This window comes from Mustelus asterias, chromosome 12 (assembly GCF_964213995.1).
Source record: "Mustelus asterias chromosome 12, sMusAst1.hap1.1, whole genome shotgun sequence".
NCBI lineage: Eukaryota > Metazoa > Chordata > Chondrichthyes > Carcharhiniformes > Triakidae > Mustelus > Mustelus asterias.
This window is the reverse complement of record NC_135812.1, coordinates 56,125,770-56,150,816: the sequence shown is the minus strand read 5'-3', so window position 1 is coordinate 56,150,816 and position 25,047 is coordinate 56,125,770. Positions and strand designations below refer to the sequence as shown.

The 25,047-nt window shown below is 44.9% G+C and overlaps 1 protein-coding gene across 3 annotated transcripts in view; it reads right to left on the bottom strand.

Moving 5' to 3' along the window:
- Positions 1–25,047, bottom strand: part of LOC144501473 (ras-related protein Rab-37) — a 359,260-nt gene that overhangs the window by 24,171 nt on the left and 310,042 nt on the right. For all 3 annotated transcript variants that reach the window (XM_078225254.1, XM_078225255.1, XM_078225256.1), the window contains one exon: positions 9,446–9,498. In XM_078225254.1, coding sequence (XP_078081380.1) covers positions 9,446–9,498 — 53 coding nt within the window. The remainder of the gene's footprint in view (positions 1–9,445; positions 9,499–25,047) is intronic.

Sequence of the window (25,047 nt, the reverse complement as noted above, 5' to 3'; positions counted from 1 at the left end):
AACTCCCACAGTTGCGTGGACCTACAGAGTTTCACTGGCTGTCTTGTCTGGAGACAATACACATCTTTTTAGCCTGTCTTGATGCTCTCTCCACTCCCATTGTTTTGTTTCTTAAAGACTTGATTAGTTGTAAGTATTCGCATTCCAACCATTATTCATGTAAATTGAGTTTGTGTCTTTATAAGCTCTGTTTGTGAACAGAATTCCCACTCACCTGAAGAAGGGGCTTAGAGCTCCGAAAGCTTGTGTGGCTTTTGCTACCAAATAAACCTGTTGGACTTTAACCTGGTGTTGTTAAACTTCTTAAAGAGGATTTGTCAGAATTCCCTATTGGATTTCTTGGCGATTATTTTATATTGATGGCCACTGGTTATGCTCTTTTCCACAAGAGGAAACATTCTCTCAGTGTCCACAGCTTTGGGCTGTGGGAGGAAACTGGAGCACCCAGTGGAAACCCCTGCAGACACGGGGAGAACGTGCAAACTCTACACAGTCACCTGAGGACGGAATTGAACCGGGTCCCTGGCGCTGTGAGGCAGCACTGCTAACCACTGTGCTGCCGTGCCATCCCAAAAACAATGGTGCCCAATGTGAGGGAGTTATCTCATTACTCATCTCAACAATATCATGTCTATCCGTTCCATCTTCCTGGTAAATAACGGAACCTGAATTAACCTTTCAAAATTGTAAACTCCTCTGCATATTAGCCCTCAGATAATAGATCCAAGCTGCCAATCCGGATAAGGAAACCCAGGCATTTCTGGAATCATCCTCGTAAACCTTCTCTGACCCTCTCCAGTGTCTCTGTACCCGTTTATCAAGTGGTGCTCAGAACCGCTCAGAGTATCTATATATTAACAGCACTCACAGTGTGATCGAATCAGAGTACTCTATATACTCAGCACTCTCAGTGTGATCTAACCAGAGTACTCTATATACTCAGCACTCTCAGTGTGATCTAATCAGCGTACTCTATATACTCAGCACTCTCAGTGTGATCTAACCAGAGTACTCTATATACTCAGCACTCTCAGTGTGATCTAACCAGCATACTCTATATACTCAGCACTCTCAGTGTGATCTAATCAGAGTACTCTATATACTCAGCACTCTCAGTGTGATCTAACCAGAGTACTCCATATACTCAGCACTCTCAGTGTGATCTAACCAGCGTACTCTATATACTCAGCACTCTCAGTGTGATCTAACCAGAGTACTCTATATATTAACAGCACTCTCAGTGTGATCTAATCAGAGTACTCGATATACTCAGCACTCTCAGTGTGATCTAATCAGAGTACTCTATATACTCAGCACTCTCAGTGTGATCTAACCAGAGTACTCTATATACTCAGCACTCTCAGTGTGATCGAATCAGAGTACTCTATATACTCAGCACTCTCAGTGTGATCTAATCAGCGTACTCTATATACTCAGCACTCTCAGTGTGATCTAACCAGAGTACTCTATATACTCAGCACTCTCAGTGTGATCTAACCAGCGTACTCTATATACTCAGCACTCTCAGTGTGATCTAACCAGAGTACTCTATATATTAACAGCACTCACAGTGTGATCGAATCAGAGTACTCTATATACTCAGCACTCTCAGTGTGATCTAATCAGCGTACTCTATATACTCAGCACTCTCAGTGTGATCTAACCAGAGTACTCTATATACTCAGCACTCTCAGTGTGATCTAACCAGAGTACTCTATATACTCAGCACTCTCAGTGTGATCTAACCAGAGTACTCTATATACTCAGCACTCTCAGTGTGATCTAACCAGAGTACTCTATATACTCAGCACTCACAGTGTGATCGAATCAGAGTACTCTATATACTCAGCACTCTCAGTGTGATCTAACCAGAGTACTCTGTATACTCAGCACTCTCAGTGTGATCTAATCAGAGTACTCTGTATACTCAGCACTCTCAGTGTGATCTAATCAGAGTACTCTATATACTCAGCACTCTCAGTGTGATCGAATCAGAGTACTCTATATACTCAGCACTCTCAGTGTGATCTAACCAGAGTACTCTATATACTCAGCACTCTCAGTGTGATCTAACCAGAGTACTCTTTATACTCAGCACTCTCAGTGTGATCTAATCAGAGTACTCCATATACTCAGCACTCTCAGTGTGATCTAACCAGAGTACTCTATATACTCAGCACTCTCAGTGTGATCTAATCAGAGTACTCCATATACTCAGCACTCTCAGTGTGATCTAATCAGAGTACTCTATATACTCAGCACTCTCAGTGTGATCTAATCAGAGTACTCCATATACTCAGCACTCTCAGTGTGATCTAATCAGAGTACTCTATATACTCAGCACTCTCAGTGTGATCTAACCAGAGTACTCTGTATACTCAGCACTCTCAGTGTGATCTAATCAGAGTACTCTGTATACTCAGCACTCTCAGTGTGATCTAATCAGAGTACTCTATATACTCAGCACTCTCAGTGTGATCGAATCAGAGTACTCTATATACTCAGCACTCTCAGGGAGATAAACCACAAGTTATTGTACATGTGGGGACACACGACATAGGGAGGATAGGGGAAGGGGATATTAGGCAGGGATTTATGGAATTGGGGTGGAAACTAAAGGCCAAGACTGACAGAGTGGTTATCTCTGGACTCTTGCCTGTACCACGGGATAGTTTAGAGAGGAATAGGGAGAGGGAAGGTTTGAATTCATGGCTGAGGGGATGGTGCAGGAGGGAGGGGTTCAGGTACTTAAGCAATTGGGGCTCGTACTGGGGAAGGTGTGACCTCTATGAGAAGGATGGTCTACACCTTAATCAGAAGGGGACCAATATCCTGGGGGGTAAATTTGCTAAGGCCATGCAGGGAGGTTTAAACTGATTCGGGGGGGGGGAGGGATCCTGAGTAGTGGGGCTGAAAGTGAGGGATGCATGGATGGGGACTGCAATGCACGGCATTGCAGAGGTGGGGTGGAGCAGGGTTTGAAATGTGTATACTTCAATGCCAGGAGTATTCGCAATAAAGTGGGTGAACTTGCAGCGTGGATCAGTACCTGGGACTTCGATGTTGTGGCTATTTCAGAGACATGGATAGAGCAGGGGCAGGAATGGATGCTGCAGGTCCCGGGGTTCAAATGTTTTAGTCGAAGTAGGGAAGGAGGTAGAAGAGGGGGAGGGGTAGCATTATTGGTCAGAGATTGTATCACAGTGTCAGAGAGGAGGTTTGATGAGGACTTATCTGTTGAGGTAGTATGGGCGGAGATTAGAAATAGGAGAGGAGAGGTCACCCTGTTGGGAGTCTTTTATAGACCTCCTAAAAGTTCTAGAGAGGTTGAGGAAAGGATTGCGGAGTCAATCCTGCTTAGGAGTGAAAGTAATAGGGCAATTGTTATGGGGGATTTTAACTTGACTAATATTGACTGGAATTGTTATAGCTCTAGCTCGTTAGAGGGGTCAGTTTTTGTTCAAAGCGTGCAGGAAGGTTTTTTGACTCAGTATGTAGACAGGCCAACTAGAGGTGAGGCTATATTGGATCTGGTGCTGGGAAATGAGCCAGACCAGGTGCTAGACTTGGAAGTTGGTGTGCATTTTGGTGATAGTGACCACAATTCGGTTACGTTCACCTTAGTGATGGAAAGGGATAGGCATGAACCTCGGGCCAGTGGTTTTAGCTGGGGGAAGGGTAATTATGAGGCTATTAGGAGAGAATTAGGAAACATAGGTTGGACTAGGAGATTACAGGGACTGGGAACGTCCGACATGTGGAGTTTTTTCAAGGAGCAGCTACTGCGAGTCTGTGATAGGTATGTCCCTGTCAGGCAAGGAGGAATTGGTAGGGCTAGGGAACCGTGGTGCACCAAAAAAGTTTCTTTGTTGGTTAAAAAGAAAAAGGATGCTTATGTTCGGATGAGACGTGAGCACTCGGGTAGTGCACTAGAAAGCTTTAGATTGGCTAAGAGGGAGTTGAAGAGCGAGCTTAGAAGGGCTAAAAGGGGACATGAGAAGACTTTGGCGGATAGGGTTAAAGAGAATCCTAAGGCGTTCTATAGGTATGTCAAGAACAGAAGGTTGGTTAGGGCAAGTTTAGGGCCAGTTATAGATGGCAGAGGGAAGTTATGTGTGGAACCGGAGGAGATTGGTGAAGCATTGAACCAATATTTCTCTTCGGTGTTCACGCAAGGGGACATGAATATAGCTGAGGAGGACACTGGGTTGCAAGGGAGTAGAATAGACAGTATTACAGTTGATAAGGAGGATGTGCAGGATATTCTGGAGGGTCTGAAAATAGATAAATCCCCTGGTCCGGATGGGATTTATCCAAGGATTCTCTGGGAGGCAAGAGAAGTGATTGCAGAGCCTCTGGCTCTGATCTTCAGGTCGTCGTTGGCCTCTGGTATAGTACCAGAAGATTGGAGGTTAGCGAATGTTGTCCCATTGTTTAAGAAGGGGAACAGAGACTTCCCCGGGAATTATAGACCGGTGAGTCTCACTTCTGTTGTCGGCAAGATGTTGGAAAAAATTATAAGGGATAGGATTTATAGTTATTTGGAGAGTAATGAATTGATAGGTGATAGTCAGCATGGTTTTGTGGCAGGTAGGTCGTGCCTTACTAACCTTATTGAGTTTTTTGAGAAAGTGACCAAGGAGGTGGATGGGGGCAAGGCAGTGGACGTGGTATATATGGATTTTAGTAAGGCGTTTGATAAGGTTCACCATGGTAGGCTTCTGCAGAAAATGCAGATGTATGGGATTGGGGGTGATCTAGGAAATTGGATCAGGAATTGGCTAGCGGATAGGAAACAGAGGGTGGTGGTTGATAGTAAATATTCATCATGGAGTGCGGTTACAAGTGGTGTACCTCAGGGATCTGTTTTGGGGCCATTGCTGTTTGTAATATTTATTAATGATCTGGATGAGGGTATAGTTGGGTGGATTAGCAAATTTGCTGATGACACCAAAGTCGGTGGTGTGGTAGACAGTGAGGAAGGGTGTCGTAGTTTGCAGGAAGACTTAGACAGGTTGCAAAGTTGGGCCGAGAGGTGGCGGATGGAGTTTAATGCGGAGAAGTGTGAGGTAATTCACTTTGGTAGGAATAACAGATGTGTTGAGTATAGGGCTAACGGGAGGACTTTGAATAGTGTGGAGGAGCAGAGGGATCTAGGTGTATGTGTGCATAGATCCCTGAAAGTTGGGAATCAAGAAGATAAGGTTGTTAAGAAGGCATATGGTGTCTTGGCGTTTATTGGTAGGGGGATTGAATTTAGGAGTCGTAGCGTTATGTTGCAACTGTACACAACTCTGGTGCGGCCGCACTTGGAGTACTGTGTGCAGTTCTGGTCCCCACATTACAGGAAGGATGTGGAGGCTTTGGAGAGGGTGCAGAGGAGGTTTACCAGGATGTTGCCTGGTATGGAGGGGAGATCCTATGAGGAGAGGCTGAGGGATTTGGGATTGTTTTCGCTGGAAAGGCGGCGGCTAAGAGGGGATCTTATTGAAACATATAAGATGATTAGAGGTTTAGATAGGGTGGATAGTGATAGCCTTTTTCCTCTGATGGAGAAATCCAGCACGAGGGGGCATGGCTTTAAATTGAGGGGGGGTAGTTATAGAACCGATGTCAGGGGTAGGTTCTTTACCCAGAGGGTGGTGAGGGATTGGAATGCCCTGCCAGCATCAGTAGTAAATGCGCCTAGTTTGGGGGCGTTTAAGAGATCCGTAGATAGGTTCATGGACGAAAAGAAATTGGTTTAGGTTGGAGGGTCACAGTTTTTTTTTTTTTAACTGGTCGGTGCAACATCGTGGGCCGAAGGGCCTGTTCTGCGCTGTAATGTTCTATGTTCTATGTTCTATTTTTTCTATGTTCTCTCAGTGTGATCTAACCAGAGTACTCTATATACTCAGCACTCTCAGTGTGATCTAACCAGAGTACTCTATATACTCAGCACTCTCAGTGTGATCTCATCAGAGTACTCCATATACTCAGCACTCTCAGTGTGATCTAACCAGAGTACTCTATATACTCAGCACTCTCAGTGTGATCTAATCAGAGTACTCCATATACTCAGCACTCTCAGTGTGATCTAATCAGAGTACTCTATATACTCAGCACTCTCAGTGTGATCTAACCAGAGTACTCTATATACCCAGCACTCTCAGTGTGATCTAATCAGAGTACTCCATATACTCAGCACTCTCAGTGTGATCTAATCAGAGTACTCTATATACTCTGCACTCTCAGTGTGATCTAACCAGAGTACTCTATATACTCAGCACTCTCAGTGTGATCTAATCAGCGTACTCTATATACTCAGCACTCTCAGTGTGATCTAACCAGGGTACTCTATATACTCAGCACTCTCAGTGTGATCTAACCAGAGTACTCTATATACTCAGCACTCTCAGTGTGATCTAACCAGAGTACTCTGTATACTCAGCACTCTCAGTGTGATCTAATCAGAGTACTCTATATACTCAGCACTCTCAGTGTGATCTAACCAGAGTACTCTCTATACTCAGCACTCTCAGTGTGATCTAATCAGAGTACTCTATATACTCAGCACTCTCAGTGTGATCTAACCAGAGTACTCTATATACTCAGCACTCTCAGTGTGATCTAATCAGAGTACTCTATATACTCAGCACTCTCAGTGTGATCTAATCAGAGTACTCAATATACTCAGCACTCTCAGTGTGATCTAATCAGAGTACTCTGTATACTCAGCACTCTCAGTGTGATCTAACCAGAGTACTCTATATACTCAGCACTCTCAGTGTGATCTAACCAGAGTACTCTATATACTCAGCACTCTCAGTGTGATCTAATCAGCGTACTCTATATACTCAGCACTCTCAGTGTGATCTAATCAGCATACTCTATATACTCAGCACTCTCAGTGTGATCTAACCAGAGTACTCTATATACTCAGCACTCTCAGTGTGATCTAATCAGCGTACTCTATATACTCAGCACTCTCAGTGTGATCTAACCAGAGTACTCTATATACTCAGCACTCTCAGTGTGATCTAACCAGAGTACTCTATATACTCAGCACTCTCAGTGTGATCTAAACAGAGTACTCTATATACTCAGCACTCTCAGTGTGATCTAACCAGAGTACTCTATATACTCAGCACTCTCAGTGTGATCTAATCAGAGTACTCTATATACTCAGCACTCTCAGTGTGATCTAATCAGAGTACTCGATATACTCAGCACTCTCAGTGTGATCTAATCAGAGTACTCTGTATACTCAGCACTCTCAGTGTGATCTAACCAGAGTACTCTATATACTCAGCACTCTCAGTGTGATCTAACCAGAGTACTCTATATACTCAGCACTCTCAGTGTGATCTAATCAGAGTACTCGATATACTCAGCACTCTCAGTGTGATCTAATCAGAGTACTCGATATACTCAGCACTCTCAGTGTGATCTAATCAGAGTACTCTATATACTCAGCACTCTCAGTGTGATCGAATCAGAGTACTCTATATACTCAGCACTCTCAGTGTGCTCTAACCAGAGTACTCTATATACTCAGCACTCTCAGTGTGATCTAATCAGAGTACTCTATATACTCAGCACTCTCAGTGTGATCTAATCAGAGTACTCTATATACTCAGCACTCTCAGTGTGATCTAATCAGAGTACTCGATATACTCAGCACTCTCAGTGTGATCTAATCAGAGTACTCTGTATACTCAGCACTCTCAGTGTGATCTAATCAGAGTACTCTATATACTCAGGACTCTCAGTGTGATCTAATCAGAGTACTCTGTATACTCAGCACTCTCAGTGTGATCTAACCAGAGTACTCTATATACTCAGCACTCTCAGTGTGATCTAATCAGAGTACTTGATATACTCAGCACTCTCAGTGTGATCTAATCAGAGTACTCGATATACTCAGCACTCTCAGTGTGATCTAATCAGAGTACTCTGTATACTCAGCACTCTCAGTGTGATCTAACCAAGATGGTTACAGGTTGAGTATAACTTGCATACTTTCCAACTCCACCCACACTGGGCTTATATTTTACCACTTTGCTAACCTGTGATTGATGTATATGTGGACCGAGATCCCTTTGTTGCTCTAAATAAATAATATGTGACTTCCCTATTCCTCCAGCATATTCATACATACATTTCTCTGCGCTGAACTTCACCTACCAATGATTTGGTCAGTCTGCAGATTTATTCATCTTCTCCTGTTATTTTCTGCAGCCCTCCTCGGTATTGACTACCCTCCAGTTTGCTGTCATCTGTGAAATTAGAAACTGTGCTTTTGGTTCCTAAGTCCAAGTTATTCATGTAGAGTGTGAGCAGCAACAACCTGTGGAACACCACTTTCCACATTCTGTCTCTCTGACTAAACACCCTTTCCTTCCAGAATCTGCTCTCTATCTCGAAACCAGATGGCAATCCATTCTGCGACTCATCCTGGCTCTACTTATTTTGACCTTATTCGCCAATCTATTATGTGACACATTATCATTTGAAAATCCAGATTAATTACATCTACTATTTTACCATTGTCGACTCTCCCCGTTATGCCCACAAAAAATAATCAATGAGATTGATCAAGCGAGATTTTCCTTTCTAAAACCCATGCTCACTATTCATTACTGTACTAATAATATCTTGATATTCTTCTGTCCTCTCCTTTCGGAAGGATAGTAAAATTTTTCCCTACATTTGATGTTAAATTGACTGGTCTATAATTTACTGGACATCTTCTGCCCTGTTCAGAAGTGTAGGAATTACATTAGCTATCTGCCAGTTCTCTGGCAATACACCCTTTTCTAACAAATTAACATATATATAGTCATGTCCGTTTACTGTTCCTGAGATTTTTGTGGATCAAGAATTTATCCAATTTGAGTTTGCTTAATTTATTCAAAACATCCCCTTCTTAATTTCAAATCACAGACTCCCTACAGTGCACAAGAAGCCATTTGACCCATCAATGCCCAGCATTGACTCCTTGACAGACTATCTTACCCAGCCCTTTCCCCGTAACCCCCACACATTTCCCATAATTGATCCACCTAACCTACATATCTTGGGACATTCAGCAGCAATTTAGCATGGCCGATCCACCTATCTCTCACACTGCATAAAATCCCGGGTTACATGCTGGCATCTGAACTGGGGCCTCAGCTTAACATCTCATGCCAAAGATGGTGCCTCTGGCAGTGCAGCACTGCGCTGGAGTGTCAGCCTGGATTGCGTGCTCAGATTTATGGAGTGATCAATGATAACCTTCTGGCTGAGAGGTGAGTGAGCTAACATTGTGTTGGAAGAGGCAGCAATACCCTGAGCCTTGAACATTGGCAGAATCAAGTGAGGATGGGAAATTGTTTCTTGTTATATTTAACTCAAGGCCAGCCCACCATCTGAATTGCCCAAATGTATTTTCCCGAGAGGCAGGAGATTTGAGGTGTCTTACCCGAATGTTGTCAAAGGATGACTTGTTGGTGATGTCATAGAGCAGCAGCAATGCTGTGAGGAGACAGAGAGGTCAGAGTTCAGAGTTCACACCAAACATTTTGCAGCAAGTAACAGTCCAAACAATCTGGCCACCCTCCCCCAGGACCACCTTGTAGCAGCAAAATGAGAGACATTTCAAAGTGGGCTGAGGGGGACTGGGTGGGATGCTGATGACACTGCTGATCGGAGAGGGGTGGGGAGGGGGGGTGGAGCTGAAGAGTTGACTGGGATGGCGAGGAGTATTGCTGACACTATTCACTGGGTGTGCTAGTTCTGTTAACACACAATCACAAAAGCCCCGACTCACCTCCCCTAATAGACTCATTCACATGCCCCAATTCCTCCCACCACTCACCAAGAAAACCCTCTCAACGCCCACCCTCACCCTCGGGCCCTCACTTCACCCCAAGTGCCCACCAGACAACCCCAATCTCCCCCTAAGGTCTGCTAGAGACCACCCCCCCCCCACCCCACCCCCGCCTGCACCATGACCTGCCAGACCTCACCCTACACCCCCAGGCCTCTGGAGCCCACAAAGCAGCAATATGAGCCTGAGACTCTGAATGCTGCTGCCAGTCCACACGCAGTTCACAGTGGCTGCAATTTTGTGATCTTTCTTAAACTGGGTTAAATACCCAAAAAAACCTATCCTCTTTTTAAGAAAACCTATCTGACTGTGTCTTCTATTGTCATAGCACGGAAACAATTAAACACTCACAGAATTGGAAACTCTATCCATTTATTTAAAAAACAAATTGTTGTGGTCAAATATGGAGGGGGAAAGATTGGAGCTATTTGACTCCTCCTGACCGGATCACAATAGGTGTTTGAGGGCTGTTTCCGTGATTGAGTTCATGGACAAATGAGAAATCTGAAGCAGAAAAGCAGATAGATCCCGAGAAGTATATTTAAAATTTCTATCCAGTGTGATGGCCAGGTGGGCGGGAAGGGAGGGTCAAATGTCTCCCCTGTTTACCTCCTCCTTGTTCGACAGTAACAGGGCTTCAGTTAAAAACATACTTGTCGATTCAGTGAGCATTTAACTGTTCACATGCTGCGATCAGACAGATCACAAAGTAAGGGTTTATTGTACTTAACCTGGTCTAAGATTAAGGATAGAAATGTTAAAAATAATAAAATAAAGTCTGATCTTTCTATTCTTCCAAACAAAATGGGCAATTTCACATTTTCCCACATGATATTCCATTTATCAGATCTTTCTCCGTACACTTATCCTATCTGTATACCATTGTAGCCTCCTTGTGTCCTCTTGACAACTTACTTTCCTACCTTCTTTGTATCATCAGCAAATTTAGCAACCACACCTTCAAACCTTCAAATCATTGATATAAATTGTAAAACATTGAGGCTGCAGCATTGATCCCTGTGCCACACCACTAGTTACAGTGATGTGGCACAGGGCACGAGTTCAAAAGCTTCAGAAGGATATAGATAGGCTGGAAATTTGGGCAAAGACATGGCAGATGGAGTTCAATCCTGATAAATGCGAAGTGATGCATTTTGGTAGAAATAATGTAGGGAGGAGCTATACGATAAATGGCAGAACCATAAAGGGTGTAGATACGCAGAGGGACCTGGGTGTGCAAGTCCACAGATCCTTGAAGGTGACGTCACAGGTGGAGAAGGTGGTGAAGAAGGCATATGGCATGCTTGCCTTTATAGGACGGGGCATAGAGTATAAAAGTTGGGGTATAGAACGTTGGTTTGGCTGCATTTGGAATACTGCGTCCAGTTCTGGTCGCCACACTACCAGAAGGACGTGGAGGCTTTGGAGAGAGTACAGAGGAGGTTTACCAGGATGTTGCCTGGTATGGAGGGGCTTAGTTATGAGGAGAGATTGGGTAAACTGGGGTTGTTCTCCATGGAAAGACGGAGGATGAGGGGAGACTTAATCGAGGTGTATAAAATTATGAAAGGCATAGATAGGGTGAATGGTGGGAAGCTTTTCCCCAGGTCGGTGGTGACGTTCACGAGGGGTCATAGGTTCAAGGTGAAGGGGGGGAGGTTTAACACAGATATCAGAAGGACATATTTTACACAGAGGGTGGTGGGGGCCTGGAATGCGCTGCCAGGCAAGGTGGTGGAGGCAGACACACTGGGAACGTTTAAGACTTATCTAGACAGCCATATGAACGGAGTGGGAATGGAGGGATACAAAAGAATGGTCTAGTTTGGACCAGGGAGCGGCACGGGCTTGGAGGGGCGAAGGGCCTGTTCCTGTGCTGTATTGTTCTTTGTTACATCCTGCCAACCAAATAAAGACCCATTTATGCTCACTCTCTGCTTCCTGTTAGTTATGATGTGGAGATGCCGGTGTTGGACAGGGGTAAGCATAGTAAGAAGTCTCACAACACCAGGTTAAAGTCCTAACCCTAAAGTCCAACCAAATAAACCTGTTGGACTTTAACCTGCTAGTTAGCCAATCTTCTATCCATGCCAACATGTTATCTCCTACACCTACAAGAAGCAAATTTGCGAGTTTCCCAACCGGAAACCATGGATGAAGAGGTGTATCCACTGCTTGCTGAAGTCCAGGTCTGAGGCGTTCAAGTCAGGCGACACTGACCTATACAAGTAAGCCAGATACGATCTAAGGAGATCCATCAAAGATGCCAAAAGACAGTACTGGACGAGGTTAGAGTCCCAGGCTAGTCACACAGACCCCCGCCGACTATGGCAAGGTCTGCAAGACATAACAGGCTACAAGATGAAGGCATGGAAAACCGCCAGCTCCAACGCACCCCTTCCTGATGAGCTCAATGCATTCTACGCCCGTTTTGAGCAAGAGGTCAGCGAGAGCACGTCCTCCACCCTGGAAGCCCTGGATGAACCTGTATCTGAGGTCACTATTGCAGATGTCAGAGCAGCTTTGTCGAAGGTCAACCCACAGAAAGCGACTGGCCCGGATGGGGTACCGGATGAGCACTCAGATCCTGCACGGATCAGCTGGCGGGGGTATCCGCAGACATCTTCAACCTCTCTTTACAACAATCTGAGGTCCCTATCTGATTCAAGAAGATGATCATCATTCCAGCACCAAAGAAAAGCCAAGCAACGTGCCTTAATGACTATCATGCGGTGGCTCTGACATCCATCATTACGAAGTGCTTCGAAAGGCTAATCATGGCACAAATCAATTCCAGCCTCCCAGACTACCTGCATCCACTACAGTTTGCCTATCACCACAACAGGTCCACAGTAGACGCCATTTCCCTGGTCCTGCACTCAACCCTGGAGTACCGAGATAACAAAGTCAGACTCCTATTTATTGACTACAACTCAGCTTTCAACACCATTATTCTGACAAAACTCCTCTTCAAACACTGCGGCCTGGGTCTTGGCTCCTCCCTCTGCAACTGTATCCTGAACTTCGTACCCCCCAGACCACAATCAGTAAGGATAGGCAACAGCACCTCCTCCACGATCATCTTCAACACTGGCTGTGTTCTCAGCCCCCTACTATACTCCTTATTCACCTATGTGTGACCAAATTTCCTTCCAACTCGATTTTCAAGTTTGCTGATGACACCACCGTAGTGGGTTGTATCTCACACAATGACGAGACAGAGTACAGGAATGAGATAGAGAATCTGGCGAACTGGTGCAACGACAATAATCTCTCCCTCAATGTCAACAAAACGAAGGAGATTGTCATCGACTTCTGGAAGCGTAAAGGAGAACATGCCCCTGTCTACATCAACAGGGATGAAGTAGAAATGGTTGGAAGGTTCAAGTTTTTAGGTGTCCAGATCACCAACAACCTGTCCGGGTCCCCCTATGCCGACACTATAGTTAAGAAAGCCCACCAACTCCTCTACTTTCTCAGTAGACTAAGGAAATTTGGCATGTCAGCTATGACTCTCACCAACGTTTACAGATGCACCATAGAAAGCATTCTTTCTGGTTGTATCACAGCTTGGTATGGCTCCTGCTCTGCCCAAGACCGCAAGAAACTACAAATGGTCGCGAATGTAGCCCCAATCCATCACGCAAGCCAGCCTCCCATCCATTGACTCTGTCTACATTTTTTGCCTCCTCGGCAAAGTAGCCAGCATAATTAAGGACCCCATGCACCCTGGGCATACTGTCTTCCACCTTCTTCTGTCGGTAAAAAGATACAAAAGTCTGAGGTCACGTACTAACCGACTCAAGAACAGCTTCTTCCCTGCTGTCATCAGACTTCTAAATGGACCTACTTTGCATTAAGTTGATCTTTCTCTACAACCTAACTATGACTGTTACACTACATTCTGCACTCTCTCATAGTGGTTGCCTCACTATAGGAAGGATGTGGAAAAAATTGAAAGGGTGCAGAGGAGATTTACAAGGATGTTGCCTGGATTGAGTGGCATGCCTTATGAGGATAGGCTGAGGGGGCTCGGTCTTTTCTCCTTGGAGAGACGAAGGATGAGAGGAGACCTAATAGAGGTGTATAAGATGTTGAGAGGCATAGATCGGGTGGACTCTCAGAGGCTTTTTCCCAGGGTGGAAATGTCTGCTACGAGAGGACACAGGTTTAAGGTGCTGGGGGGTAGGTACAGGGGAGATGTTAGGGGTAAGTTTTTGACACAGAGGGTGGTGGGCGAGTGGAATTGGCTGCCGTCAGTGGTGGTGGAGGCGAACTCAATAGAGTCTTTTAAGAGACTCCTGGATGAGTACATGGAGCTTAATAGGATGGAGGGTTATAGGTGGTCTAGAAGGTAGGGATATGTTCGGCACAACTTGTGGGCCAAAGGGCCTGTTTGTGCTGTAGTTTTTCTATGTTTCTATTTCCTTCTCTATGAACAGTATGCTTTATCTGTATAGTGCGCAAGAAACAATACTTTTCGCTGTGTGTTAATACATGTGACAATAATAAATCAAATCAAAATCAAATCAAATTGAAGGGTGCTGATAGCGGCTATTAAGCGATCAGAATGTGTTAATGGCAGAACAAAGGCACAGTAAGAAGTCTCACAACACCAGGTTAAAGTCCAACAGGTTCATTTGGAATCACAAGCTTTCGGAGCGCTGCTCCTTCATCAGGTGAAGGAACAGCGCTCCGAAAACTCATGATTCCAGATAAACCTGTTGGACTTTGACCAAAAGAGAAAATGCTGGAAAATATCAGCAGGCCTTTGACCCTTTGTCAAAGGGTCATCTGGACTCGAAACATCAACTCTTTTCTCTCCTTACAGATGCTGCCAGACCTGCTGAGATCTTCCAGCGTTTTCTCTTTTGGTTTTAGATTCCTGCATCTGCAGTAATTTGCTTTTATCCGCTGTTGGACTTTAACCTGGTGTTGTGAGACTGCTCCTGTGCCCACCCCAGTCCAACGCCGGCATCTCCACATCAGAACAAAGGTAAGCAGAGTGACAAAGGACAACCTGTGACATGTAAGAGATGGTCCCAGTGGGGTGGGAGTGGGGAGGAAGAAAGAGTTGGAAAGCAAGATTGAAAAAAGTGGAAAAATGAAACGATGGAAGAAATTAAAATGTAAATAATTTTAAAATGTTGGAATAATAAAGATGAATAAATAAAGTAAATGAAATAAAATAAATGGAAATGGGGTGGAGGTAGAGAGAATTTTACATTTTATTATTATTTTTTAAATTTTCATTTTTTTCCATCGTTTCCTTTGTCCACTTTTTAAAACCTTACTTTCCATTTTTCCCCCACCACGAACTCCTGCATTTTTCCAGCATTTTCTGTTTTTGCTGTGTGCCATGTCTCTACGGTTGATTTCTAAGGTCACACCCTGCGAGTGAGAGTGTTTACTGAGAGTGTTTCTTTAACTCAAGAATGCAATCACTTGATAATCGCTGCCTTTGATGGAACATTACTCTGAGTGCAATTGCATTTTTTATTGGTTTCATAGCATGAGTCCAGAATACGATGACATTTTGGCATTTTCCACAGTACTGGGGTCTCTCAGACAACATTGGTTAGACACCACATCAGAAACATCTGGAACCATCCGGCTGGGGAAAACATTTACTTTATCTGTTTAAGGAGCGGGAACACAGAGCGGTGACAGTTTAAAAAGCAGGAACACAGCAGCAACAGTTTAAAAAGCAGGAACACAGCAGCAACAGTTTAAAAAGCAGGAACACAGAGCGGTGACAGTTTAAAAAGCAGGAACACAGCAGCAACAGTTTAAAAAGCAAGAACACAGAGCGGCGACAGTTTAAAAAGCAGGAACACAGCGACGACAGTTTAAAAAGCAGGAACACAGAGCGGCGACAGTTTAAAGAGCAGGAACACAGAGCGGCGACAGTTTAAAAAGCAGGAACACAGCGGCGACAGTTTAAAAAGCAGGAACACAGAGCGGCGACAGTTTAAAAAGCAGGAACACAGCAGCAACAGTTTAAAAAGCAGGAACACAGAGCGGCGACAGTTTAAAAAGCAGGAACACAGCAGCAACAGTTTAAAAAGCAGGAACACAGAGCGGCGACAGTTTAAAAAGCAGGAACACAGCAGCAACAGTTTAAAAAGCAGGAACACAGAGCGGCGACAGTTTAAAAAGCAGGAACACAGCAGCAACAGTTTAAAAAGCAGGAACACAGCAGCAACAGTTTAAAAAGCAGGAACACAGAGCGGTGACAGTTTAAAAAGCAGGAACACAGCAGCAACAGTTTAAAAAGCAGGAACACAGAGCGGCGACAGTTTAAAAAGCAGGAACACAGAGCGGTGACAGTTTAAAAAGCAGGAACACAGAGCGGTGACAGTTTAAAAAGCAGGAACACAGAGCGGTGACAGTTTAAAAAGCAGGAACACAGAGCGGCGACAGTTTAAAAAGCAGGAACACAGCGGCGACAGTTTAAAAAGCAGGAACACAGAGCGGTGACAGTTTAAAAAGCAGGAACACAGCAGCAACAGTTTAAAAAGCAGGAACACAGAGCGGCGACAGTTTAAAAAGCAGGAACACAGCAGCAACAGTTTAAAAAGCAGGAACACAGAGCGGCGACAGTTTAAAAAGCAGGAACACAGCAGCAACAGTTTAAAAAGCAGGAACACAGAGCGGTGACAGTTTAAAAAGCAGGAACACAGAGCGGCGACAGTTTAAAAAGCAGGAACACAGCAGCAACAGTTTAAAAAGCAGGAACACAGAGCGGTGACAGTTTAAAAAGCAGGAACACAGCAGCAACAGTTTAAAAAGCAGGAACACAGAGCGGCGACAGTTTAAAAAGCAGGAACACAGCAGCAACAGTTTAAAAAGCAGGAACACAGAGCGGCGACAGTTTAAAAAGCAGGAACACAGCAGCAACAGTTTAAAAAGCAGGAACACAGAGCGGTGACAGTTTAAAAAGCAGGAACACAGAGCGGTGACAGTTTAAAAAGCAGGAACACAGAGTGGTGACAGTTTAAAAAGCAGGAACACAGAGCGGCGACAGTTTAAAAAGCAGGAACACAGAGCGGTGACAGTTTAAAAAGCAGGAACACAGAACGGTGACAGTTTAAAAAGCAAGAACACAGAGCGGCGACAGTTTAAAAAGCAAGAACACAGAGCGGCGACAGTTTAAAGAGCAGGAACACAGAGCGGTGACAGTTTAAAAAGCAAGAACACAGAGCGGTGACAGTTTAAAAAGCAGGAACACAGAGCGGTGACAGTTTAAAAAGCAGGAACACAGAGCGGCGACAGTTTAAAGAGCAGGAACACAGAGCGGTGACAGTTTAAAAAGCAGGAACACAGCGGTGACAGTTTAAAAAGCAGGAACACAGAGCGGCGACAGTTTAAAAAGCAGGAACACAGAGCGGTGACAGTTTAAAGAGCAGGAACACAGAGCGGTGACAGTTTAAAAAGCAGGAACACAGAGCGGTGACAGTTTAAAAGAGCAGGAACACAGAGCGGTGACAGTTTAAAGAGCAGGAACACAGAGCGGTGACAGTTTAAAAAGCAGGAACACAGAGCGGTGACAGTTTAAAAAGCAGGAACACAGAGCGGTGACAGTTTAAAGAGCAGGAACACAGAGCGGTGACAGTTTAAAAAGCAAGAACACAGAGCGGTGACAGTTTAAAAATCAGGAACACAGAGGCGACAGTTTAAAGAGCAGGAACACAGAGCGGTGACAGTTTAAAAAGCAAGAACACAGAGCGGTGACAGTTTAAAAATCAGGAACACAGAGCGGTGACAGTTTAAAAAGCAGGAACACAGAGCGGTGACAGTTTAAAAAGCAGGAACACAGAACGTGGACAGTTTAGAACATAACATAGAACATAGAACAGTACAGCACAGAACAGGCCCTTCGACCCACGATGTTGTGCCGACCTTCATCTGAAACCAAGATCAAGCTATCCCACTCCCTACCATCCTGGTGTGCTCCATGTGCCTATCCAATAACCGCTTAAATGTTCCTAAAGTGTCTGACTCCACTATCACTGCAGGCAGTCCATTCCACACCCCAACCACTCTCTGCGTGAAGAACCTACCTCTGATATCCTTCCTATATCTCCCACCATGAACCCTATAGTTATGCCCCCTTGTAATAGCTCCATCCACCCGAGGAAATAGTCTTTGAACGTTCACTCGATCTATCCCCTTCATCATTTTATAAACCTCTATTAAGTCTCCCCTCAATCTCCTCCGCTCCAGAGAGAACAGCCCTAGCTCCCTCAACCTTTCCTCATAAGACCGACCCTCCAAACCAGGCAGCATCCTGGTAAATCTCCTCTGCACTCTTTCCAGCGCTTCCACATCCTTCTTATAGTGAGGTGACCAGAACTGCACGCAATATTCCAAATGCGGTCTCACCAAGGTCCTGTACAGTTGCAGCATAACCCCACGGCTCTTAAACTCCAACCCCCTGTTAATAAAAGCTAACACACTATATGCCTTCTTCACAGCTCTATCCACTTGAGTGGCAACCTTTAGAGATCTGTGGATATGGACCCCAAGATCTCTCTGTTCCTCCACAGTCTTCAGAACCCTACCTTTGACCCTGTAATCCACATTTAAATTTGTCCTACCAAAATGAATCACCTCACATTTATCAGGGTTAAACTCCATTTGCCATTTTTCAGCCCAGCTTTGCATCCTATCTATGTCTCTTTGCAGCCTACAACAGCCCTCCACCTCATCCACTACTCCACCAATCTTGGTGTCATCAGCAAATTTACTGATCCACCCTTCAGCCCCCTCCTCTAAGTCATTAATAAAAATCACAAAGAGCAGAGGACCAAGCACCGATCCCTGCGGCACTCCGCTAGCAACCTGCCTCCAGTCCGAAAATTTTCCATCCACCACCACCCTCTGTCTTCGATCAGATAGCCAGTTACCTATCCAATCGGCCAACTTTCCCTCTATCCCACACCTCCTTACTTTCATCATAAGCCGACCATGGGGGACCTTATCAAACGCCTTACTAAAATCCATGTATATGACATCAACCGCCCTACCTTCATCAACACACCTAGTTACCTCCTCAAAAAATTCTATCAAATTTGTGAGGCACGATTTGCCCTTCACAAATCCGTGCTGACTATCCCGGATTAATCCGCATCTTTCTAAATGGTCGTAAATCCCATCCCTAAGGACCTTTTCCATCAATTTACCAACCACCGAAGTCAGACTAACCGGTCTATAATTACCAGGGTCATTTCTATTCCCTTTCTTAAACAGAGGAACAACATTTGCCACTCTCCAGTCCTCTGGCACCATCCCCGTGGACAGCGAGGACCCAAAGATCAAAGCCAAAGGCTCTGCAATCTCATCCCTCACCTCCCAAAGAATCCTAGGATACATTTCATCAGGCCCAGGGGACTTATCGACCTTCAGTTTATTCAAAACTGCCAATACATCCTCCCTCCGAACATCTATTTCCTCCAGCCTATTAGCCTGTAACACCTTCTCTTCCTGAAAAACATGGCCCCTCTCCTTGGTGAACACTGAAGAAAAGTATTCATTCATCACCTCGCCTATCTCTACTGATTCCATACACAAGTTCCCACCACTGTCCTTGACCGGCCCTAACCTCACCCTGGTCATTCTTTTATTCCTCACATAAGAGTAAAAAGCCTTGGGGTTTTCCTTGATCCGACCCGCCAAGGACTTCTCATGTCCCCTCCTAGCTCTCCTCAGCCCCTTTTTCAGCTCATTCCTTGCTAACTTGTAACCTTCAATCGAGCCATCTGAACCTTGTTTCCTCATCCCTACATAAGCTTCCCTCTTCCTTTTCACAAGACATTCCACCTCTTTTGTGAACCACGGTTCCCTCACTCGGCCATTTCTTCCCTGCCTGACAGGGACATACCTATCAAGGACACCCAGTATTTGTTCCTTGAAAAAGTTCCACTTTTCATCAGTGCCTTTCCCTGACAGTTTCTGTTCCCATCTTATGCCCCCTAATTCTTGCCTAATCGCATCATAATTACCTCTCCCCCAATTGTAAGCCTTGCCCTGCCGTCCGGCCCTATCCCTCTCCATTGCAATAACAAAAGACACCGAATTGTGGTCACTATCTCCAAAGTTCTCTCTCACAACCAAATCTAACACTTGGCCCGGTTCATTTCCCAGTACCAAATCCAATGTGGCCTCACCCCTTGTTGGCCTATCCACATATTGTGTCAGGAAACCCTCCTGCACACACTGCACAAAAAGTGCCCCATCCAAACTATTCGACCTACAAAGGTTCCAATCAATATTTGGAAAGTTAAAGTCCCCCATGACAACTACCCTGTGACCCCCACACGTATCCATAATCTGCTTAGTTTAAAAAGCAGGAACATAGAGCGGCAACAGTTTAAAAAGCAGGAACACAGAACGTGGACAGTTTAAAAAGCAGGAACACAGAGCGGTGACAGTTTAAAAAGCAGGAACACAGGGAGTTTGTTTGTGCATTATATTTATTTATTTATTTTTCAGTTAAATTTGTGTAAAAAATCGGAGGTTTTTTTCCAAAACAGGAAGCAGGCCCAGCAGCAGCCTGGGAAGGTTTTGGAGGGTTTAAAAGTAGGCCGCACCTTTGAGCGGGCAGCATCGTTAGCGGGCAGCAGAGTGAGCAGGGGGCAGAGTGAGAGCTGAAGGGCTTTGGCTCAAAACGGGCTTCGGCGAGAACAGGCAGAGGCGAGAGTAGGTTTTTCTTTTTCAGAAAGTTTATTACTGTTTTGCCCCAGAGTAAAAAAAAATGCCAGGCAAGATGTTGGAATGCTCCTCTTGCAGGATGTGGGAGATCAGGGAGACCTCCGGTATCCCTGACGACAGCACCTGCAAAAGATGTATTCAGCTGCAGCTGCTAGCAAAGCGTGTTAGGGAACTGGAGAAGGAGCTTGATGACCTCCATCTAATTCGGGAGAATGAGAAGTATATAGACAGTAGCTTTAGGGAGATAGTTACACCGAAGCAGCAGAGCACAGGAAATTGGGTTACTGTAAGGAGAGGAAATGGCAGTGTGAAAGGACAGGCAGAGCAGGGTTCCCCTGTGGCCATACCCCTCCACAACAGGTATACTGAATTGGATACTGTTGTGGGAGATGCTTTACCTGGGACAAGCTGCGACAGCCGGAACTCTGATACTGAGTCTGGTTCTACAGCGCAAAAAGGTGAGATGAAAAAGAGGAGAGCAGTAGTGATAGGGGACTCAATGGTCAGAGGTACGGACAGGAGGTTATGTGGTCGGGACAGAGACTCCTGCATGGTTTGTTGCGTCCCAGGTGCCAAGGTCAGCAATGTCTCTGATCGCGTGCACAGCATTCTAAAGTGGGAAGGTGATCAGCCAAATGTCGTGGTACACATCAGTACCAATGACGTAGGAAGGAAGAGTAAGGAGGTCCTAAGGAGTGAGTACAAAGAGCTTGGAAGGAAGTTAAAAAGCAGGACCCCGAGGGTAGTAATCTCAGGATTGCTACCTGAGCCACATGCCAGTGACGGCAGGAGTAGGATGCTTGGATGGATGAACACGTGGCTGAGGAACAGGTGCAGGGGGCAGGGTTTCCAATTCTTGGATCATTGGGACCTCTTCTGGGGCAGGTGGGACCTGTACAAGAGAGACGGGTTACACCTAAACTACAAGGACCAATATACTTGCAGGGAGATTTGCTAGTGTTATTGGGGAGCGTTTAAACTAGATTTGCAGGGGGATGGGAACCAGAGTGCCAGAGCAGATAGTGGAGCAGGGGTAAAAAGACAGGTTAGTTCAAGCAAAATCACAAATGGAAGGGTTGAGTGTGGTGGAAATAATCTTTTGAGGTGTGTCTATTTCAATGCCAGGAGTATTGTGGGGAAGGCAGACGAGCCGAGGGCGTGGATTGACACATGGAAATATGACATTATAGCCATTAGTGAAACTTGGCTACAGGAGGGGCAGGACTGGCAGCTCAATGTTCCAGGGTTCCAATGTTTCAGGCGGGATAGAGGCAGAGGGATAAAAGGAGGGGGGGTGGCATTGTTGGTCAGGGAAAATGTTACAGCGGTACTCAGGCAGGATAGATTAGGGAGCTTGTCTACAGAGGCCCTATGGGTGGAGCTAAGAAACAGGAAAGGTATGACCACATTAATGGGGTTGTATTATAGACCAACCAATAGTCAGCGAGAATTGGAGGAGCAAATCAGCGGAGAGATAGCTGACAACTGCAAGAAACACAAAGTTGTGATAGTAGGGGATTTTAATTTTCCACATATAGATTGGGACTCGCATACTGTTAAAGGTTTAGACGGGGCAGAGTTTGTAAAATGTGTTCAGGAGAATTTTCTACATCAGTATATAGAGGTGCCAACTAGAGAGGGTGCGATATTGGATCTCCTATTGGGAAATGAGTTAGGGCAGGTGATGGATGTGAGTGTGAGGGAACACTTTGGATCCAGTGATCATAATGCCATTAGTTTCAACCTGATCATGGATAAGGATAGATCTGGTCCTCGGGTTGAAGTTCTGAACTGGAAAAAGGCCAAATTTGATGAAATGAGAAGGGACCTGGGAAGTGTGGATTGGCACAGGCTGTTCTCTGGTAAGGATGTAAATGGAAAGTGGGAGGCCTTCAAAGGAGAAATTTTGAGAGTGCAGACTTTGTATGTTCCTGTCAGGATTAAAGGCAAAGTAAATAGGAATAAGGAACCTTGGTTCTCAAGGGAGATTGTAACACTGATTAAGAGGAAGAGAGAGTTGTATGAAATGTACAGGCAGCAAGGAACACATCAGATGCTCGAGGAGTATAAAAAGTGCAAGAAGCTACTTAAGAGGGAAATCAGGAGGGCTAAAAGAAGACATGAGGTTGCTTTGGCAGACAGAGTTAAGGAAAATCCAAAGAACTTCTATAGGTATGTTAGGAGCAAAAGGATAGTGAGGGATAAAATTGGTCCGCTTGAAGACCAGAGTGGCAGACTGTGTATGGAACCAAAAGAGATGGGGGAGATACTAAATGGTTTTTTTGCATCCGTATTTACTGAGGAAACGGGCATGGAGTCTACGGAAATAGAGCAAACAGGTAGGGAGGTCATGGAACCTTTACAGATTAAAGGGGAGGAGGTGCTCACTGTCTTGAGGCAAATCAGAGTGGATAAATCCCCAGGACCAGACAGGGTATTCCCACGGACCTTGCGAGAAGCTAGTGTTGAACTTGCAGGGGCCCTGGCAGACATATTAAAAATGTCAGTATTCACGGGGGAGGTGCCGGATGATTGGAGGGTGGCTCATGTTGTTCCGTTGTTTAAAAAAGGTTCCAAAAGAAATCCGGGAAATTATAGGCCAGTAAGTTTGACGTTGGTGGTGGGCAAGCTATTGGAAGGTGTGATAAGGGATAGGATCTACAAATATTTGGATAGACAGGGACTTATTAGGGAGAGTCAACATGGCTTTGTGCGTGGTAAGTCATGTTTGTCCAATCTATTAGAGTTTTTCAAGGAGGTTACCAGGAAAGTGGATGAAGGGAAGGCGGTGGATGTTGTCTACCTGGATTTCAGGAAGGCCTTTGACAAGGTCCCTCATGGGAGGTTAGTTAGGAAGGTTCAGTCACTAGGTATACATGGGGAGGTAGTAAATTGGATTAGACACTGGCTCAATGGAAGAAGCCAGAGAGTGGTTGTGGAGGATTGCTTCTCTGAGTGGAGGCCTGTGACTAGTGGTGTGCCGCAGGGATCGGTGTTGGGTCCATTGTTGTTTGTCATCTATATCAATGATCTGGATGATAATGTGGTAAATTGGATCAGCAAGTTTGCTGATGATACAAAGATTGGAGGTGTAGTGGACAGTGAGGAAGGTTTTGAAAGCTTGCAGAGGGATTTGGACCAACTAGAAAAATGGGCTGAAAAATGGCAAATGGAATTTAACGCAGACAAGTGTGAGATATTGCACATTGGAAGGACAAACCAAAGTAGAACGTACAGCGTAAATGGTAGGACTCTGAAGAGTGCAGTTGAACAGAGGGATCTGGGAATACAGGTACAGAATTCCCTAAAAGTGACGTCACAGGTGGATAGGGTCGTAAAGAGTGCCTTTGGTACATTGGCCTTTATGAATCGGAGTATCGAGTATAAAAATTGGAGTGTTATGGTAAGGTTATATAAGGCATTGGTGTGGCCGAATTTGGAGTATTGTGTACAGTTTTGGTCACCTAGTTACAGGAAGGATGTAAATAAGGTTGAAAGAGTGCAGAGAAGGTTCGCAAGGATGTTGCCGGGACTTGAGAAGCTGAGTTACAGAGAGAGATTGAATAGGTTGGGACTTTATTCCCTGTAGTGTCGAAGATTGAGGGGAGATTTGATAGAGGCGTATAAGATTTTGATGGGTATAGATAGAGTGAATGCAAGCAGGCTTTTTCCACTGAGGCTAGGGGAGAAAAAAACCAGAGGGCATGGGTTAAGGGTGAAAGGAGAAAAGTTTAAAGGGAATATTAGGGGGGGCTTCTTCACGCAGAGAGTGGTGGGAGTGTGGAATGAGCTGCCAGATAAAGTGGTAAATGCTTTTAACATTTAAGAAAAACTTGGACGGGTTCATGGATGAGAGGGGTGTGGAGGGATATGGTCCAAGTGCAGGTCAGTGGGACTAGGCAAAAAATGGTTCGGCTCAGACAAGAAGGGCCAAAAGGCCTGTTTCTGAGCTGTAATTTTCTATGGTTCTGTGGTTCTATCCTCATCTCCTATATTATTCACTTCCAGCCAAATGTGTAACCTTCATTCACAATAACACCAGTCTGCTTTTGTTCGGAATAAATTCCCCCATTGTTCCCATTCGTACCCTTGTTGCCAGTTTCTTCATTTATTGGCTGTGCTGCCTCACTGAACTGTACCTGAACGAGACATGGAACAATCTTTCAAATCACTCAAACTCCCTCAAAATCAACTTTAAATGTTCTAAATATGTGTCACGATATTCTTCAGTCCTTAATTTCTCAACTGAAATGCAAAAATGAATTCTATTCCATTGCTGTAATGTATCAGAGAACATAGAACATTACAGCGCAGTACAGGCCCTTCGGCCCTTGATGTTGCGCCGACCAGTGAAACCAATCTAAAGCCCATCTAACCTACACTATTCCAATATCATCCATATGTTTATCCAATGACCATTTAAATGCCCTTAATGTTGGCGAGTCCATTACTGCTGCAGGCAGGGCATTCCACGCCCTTAC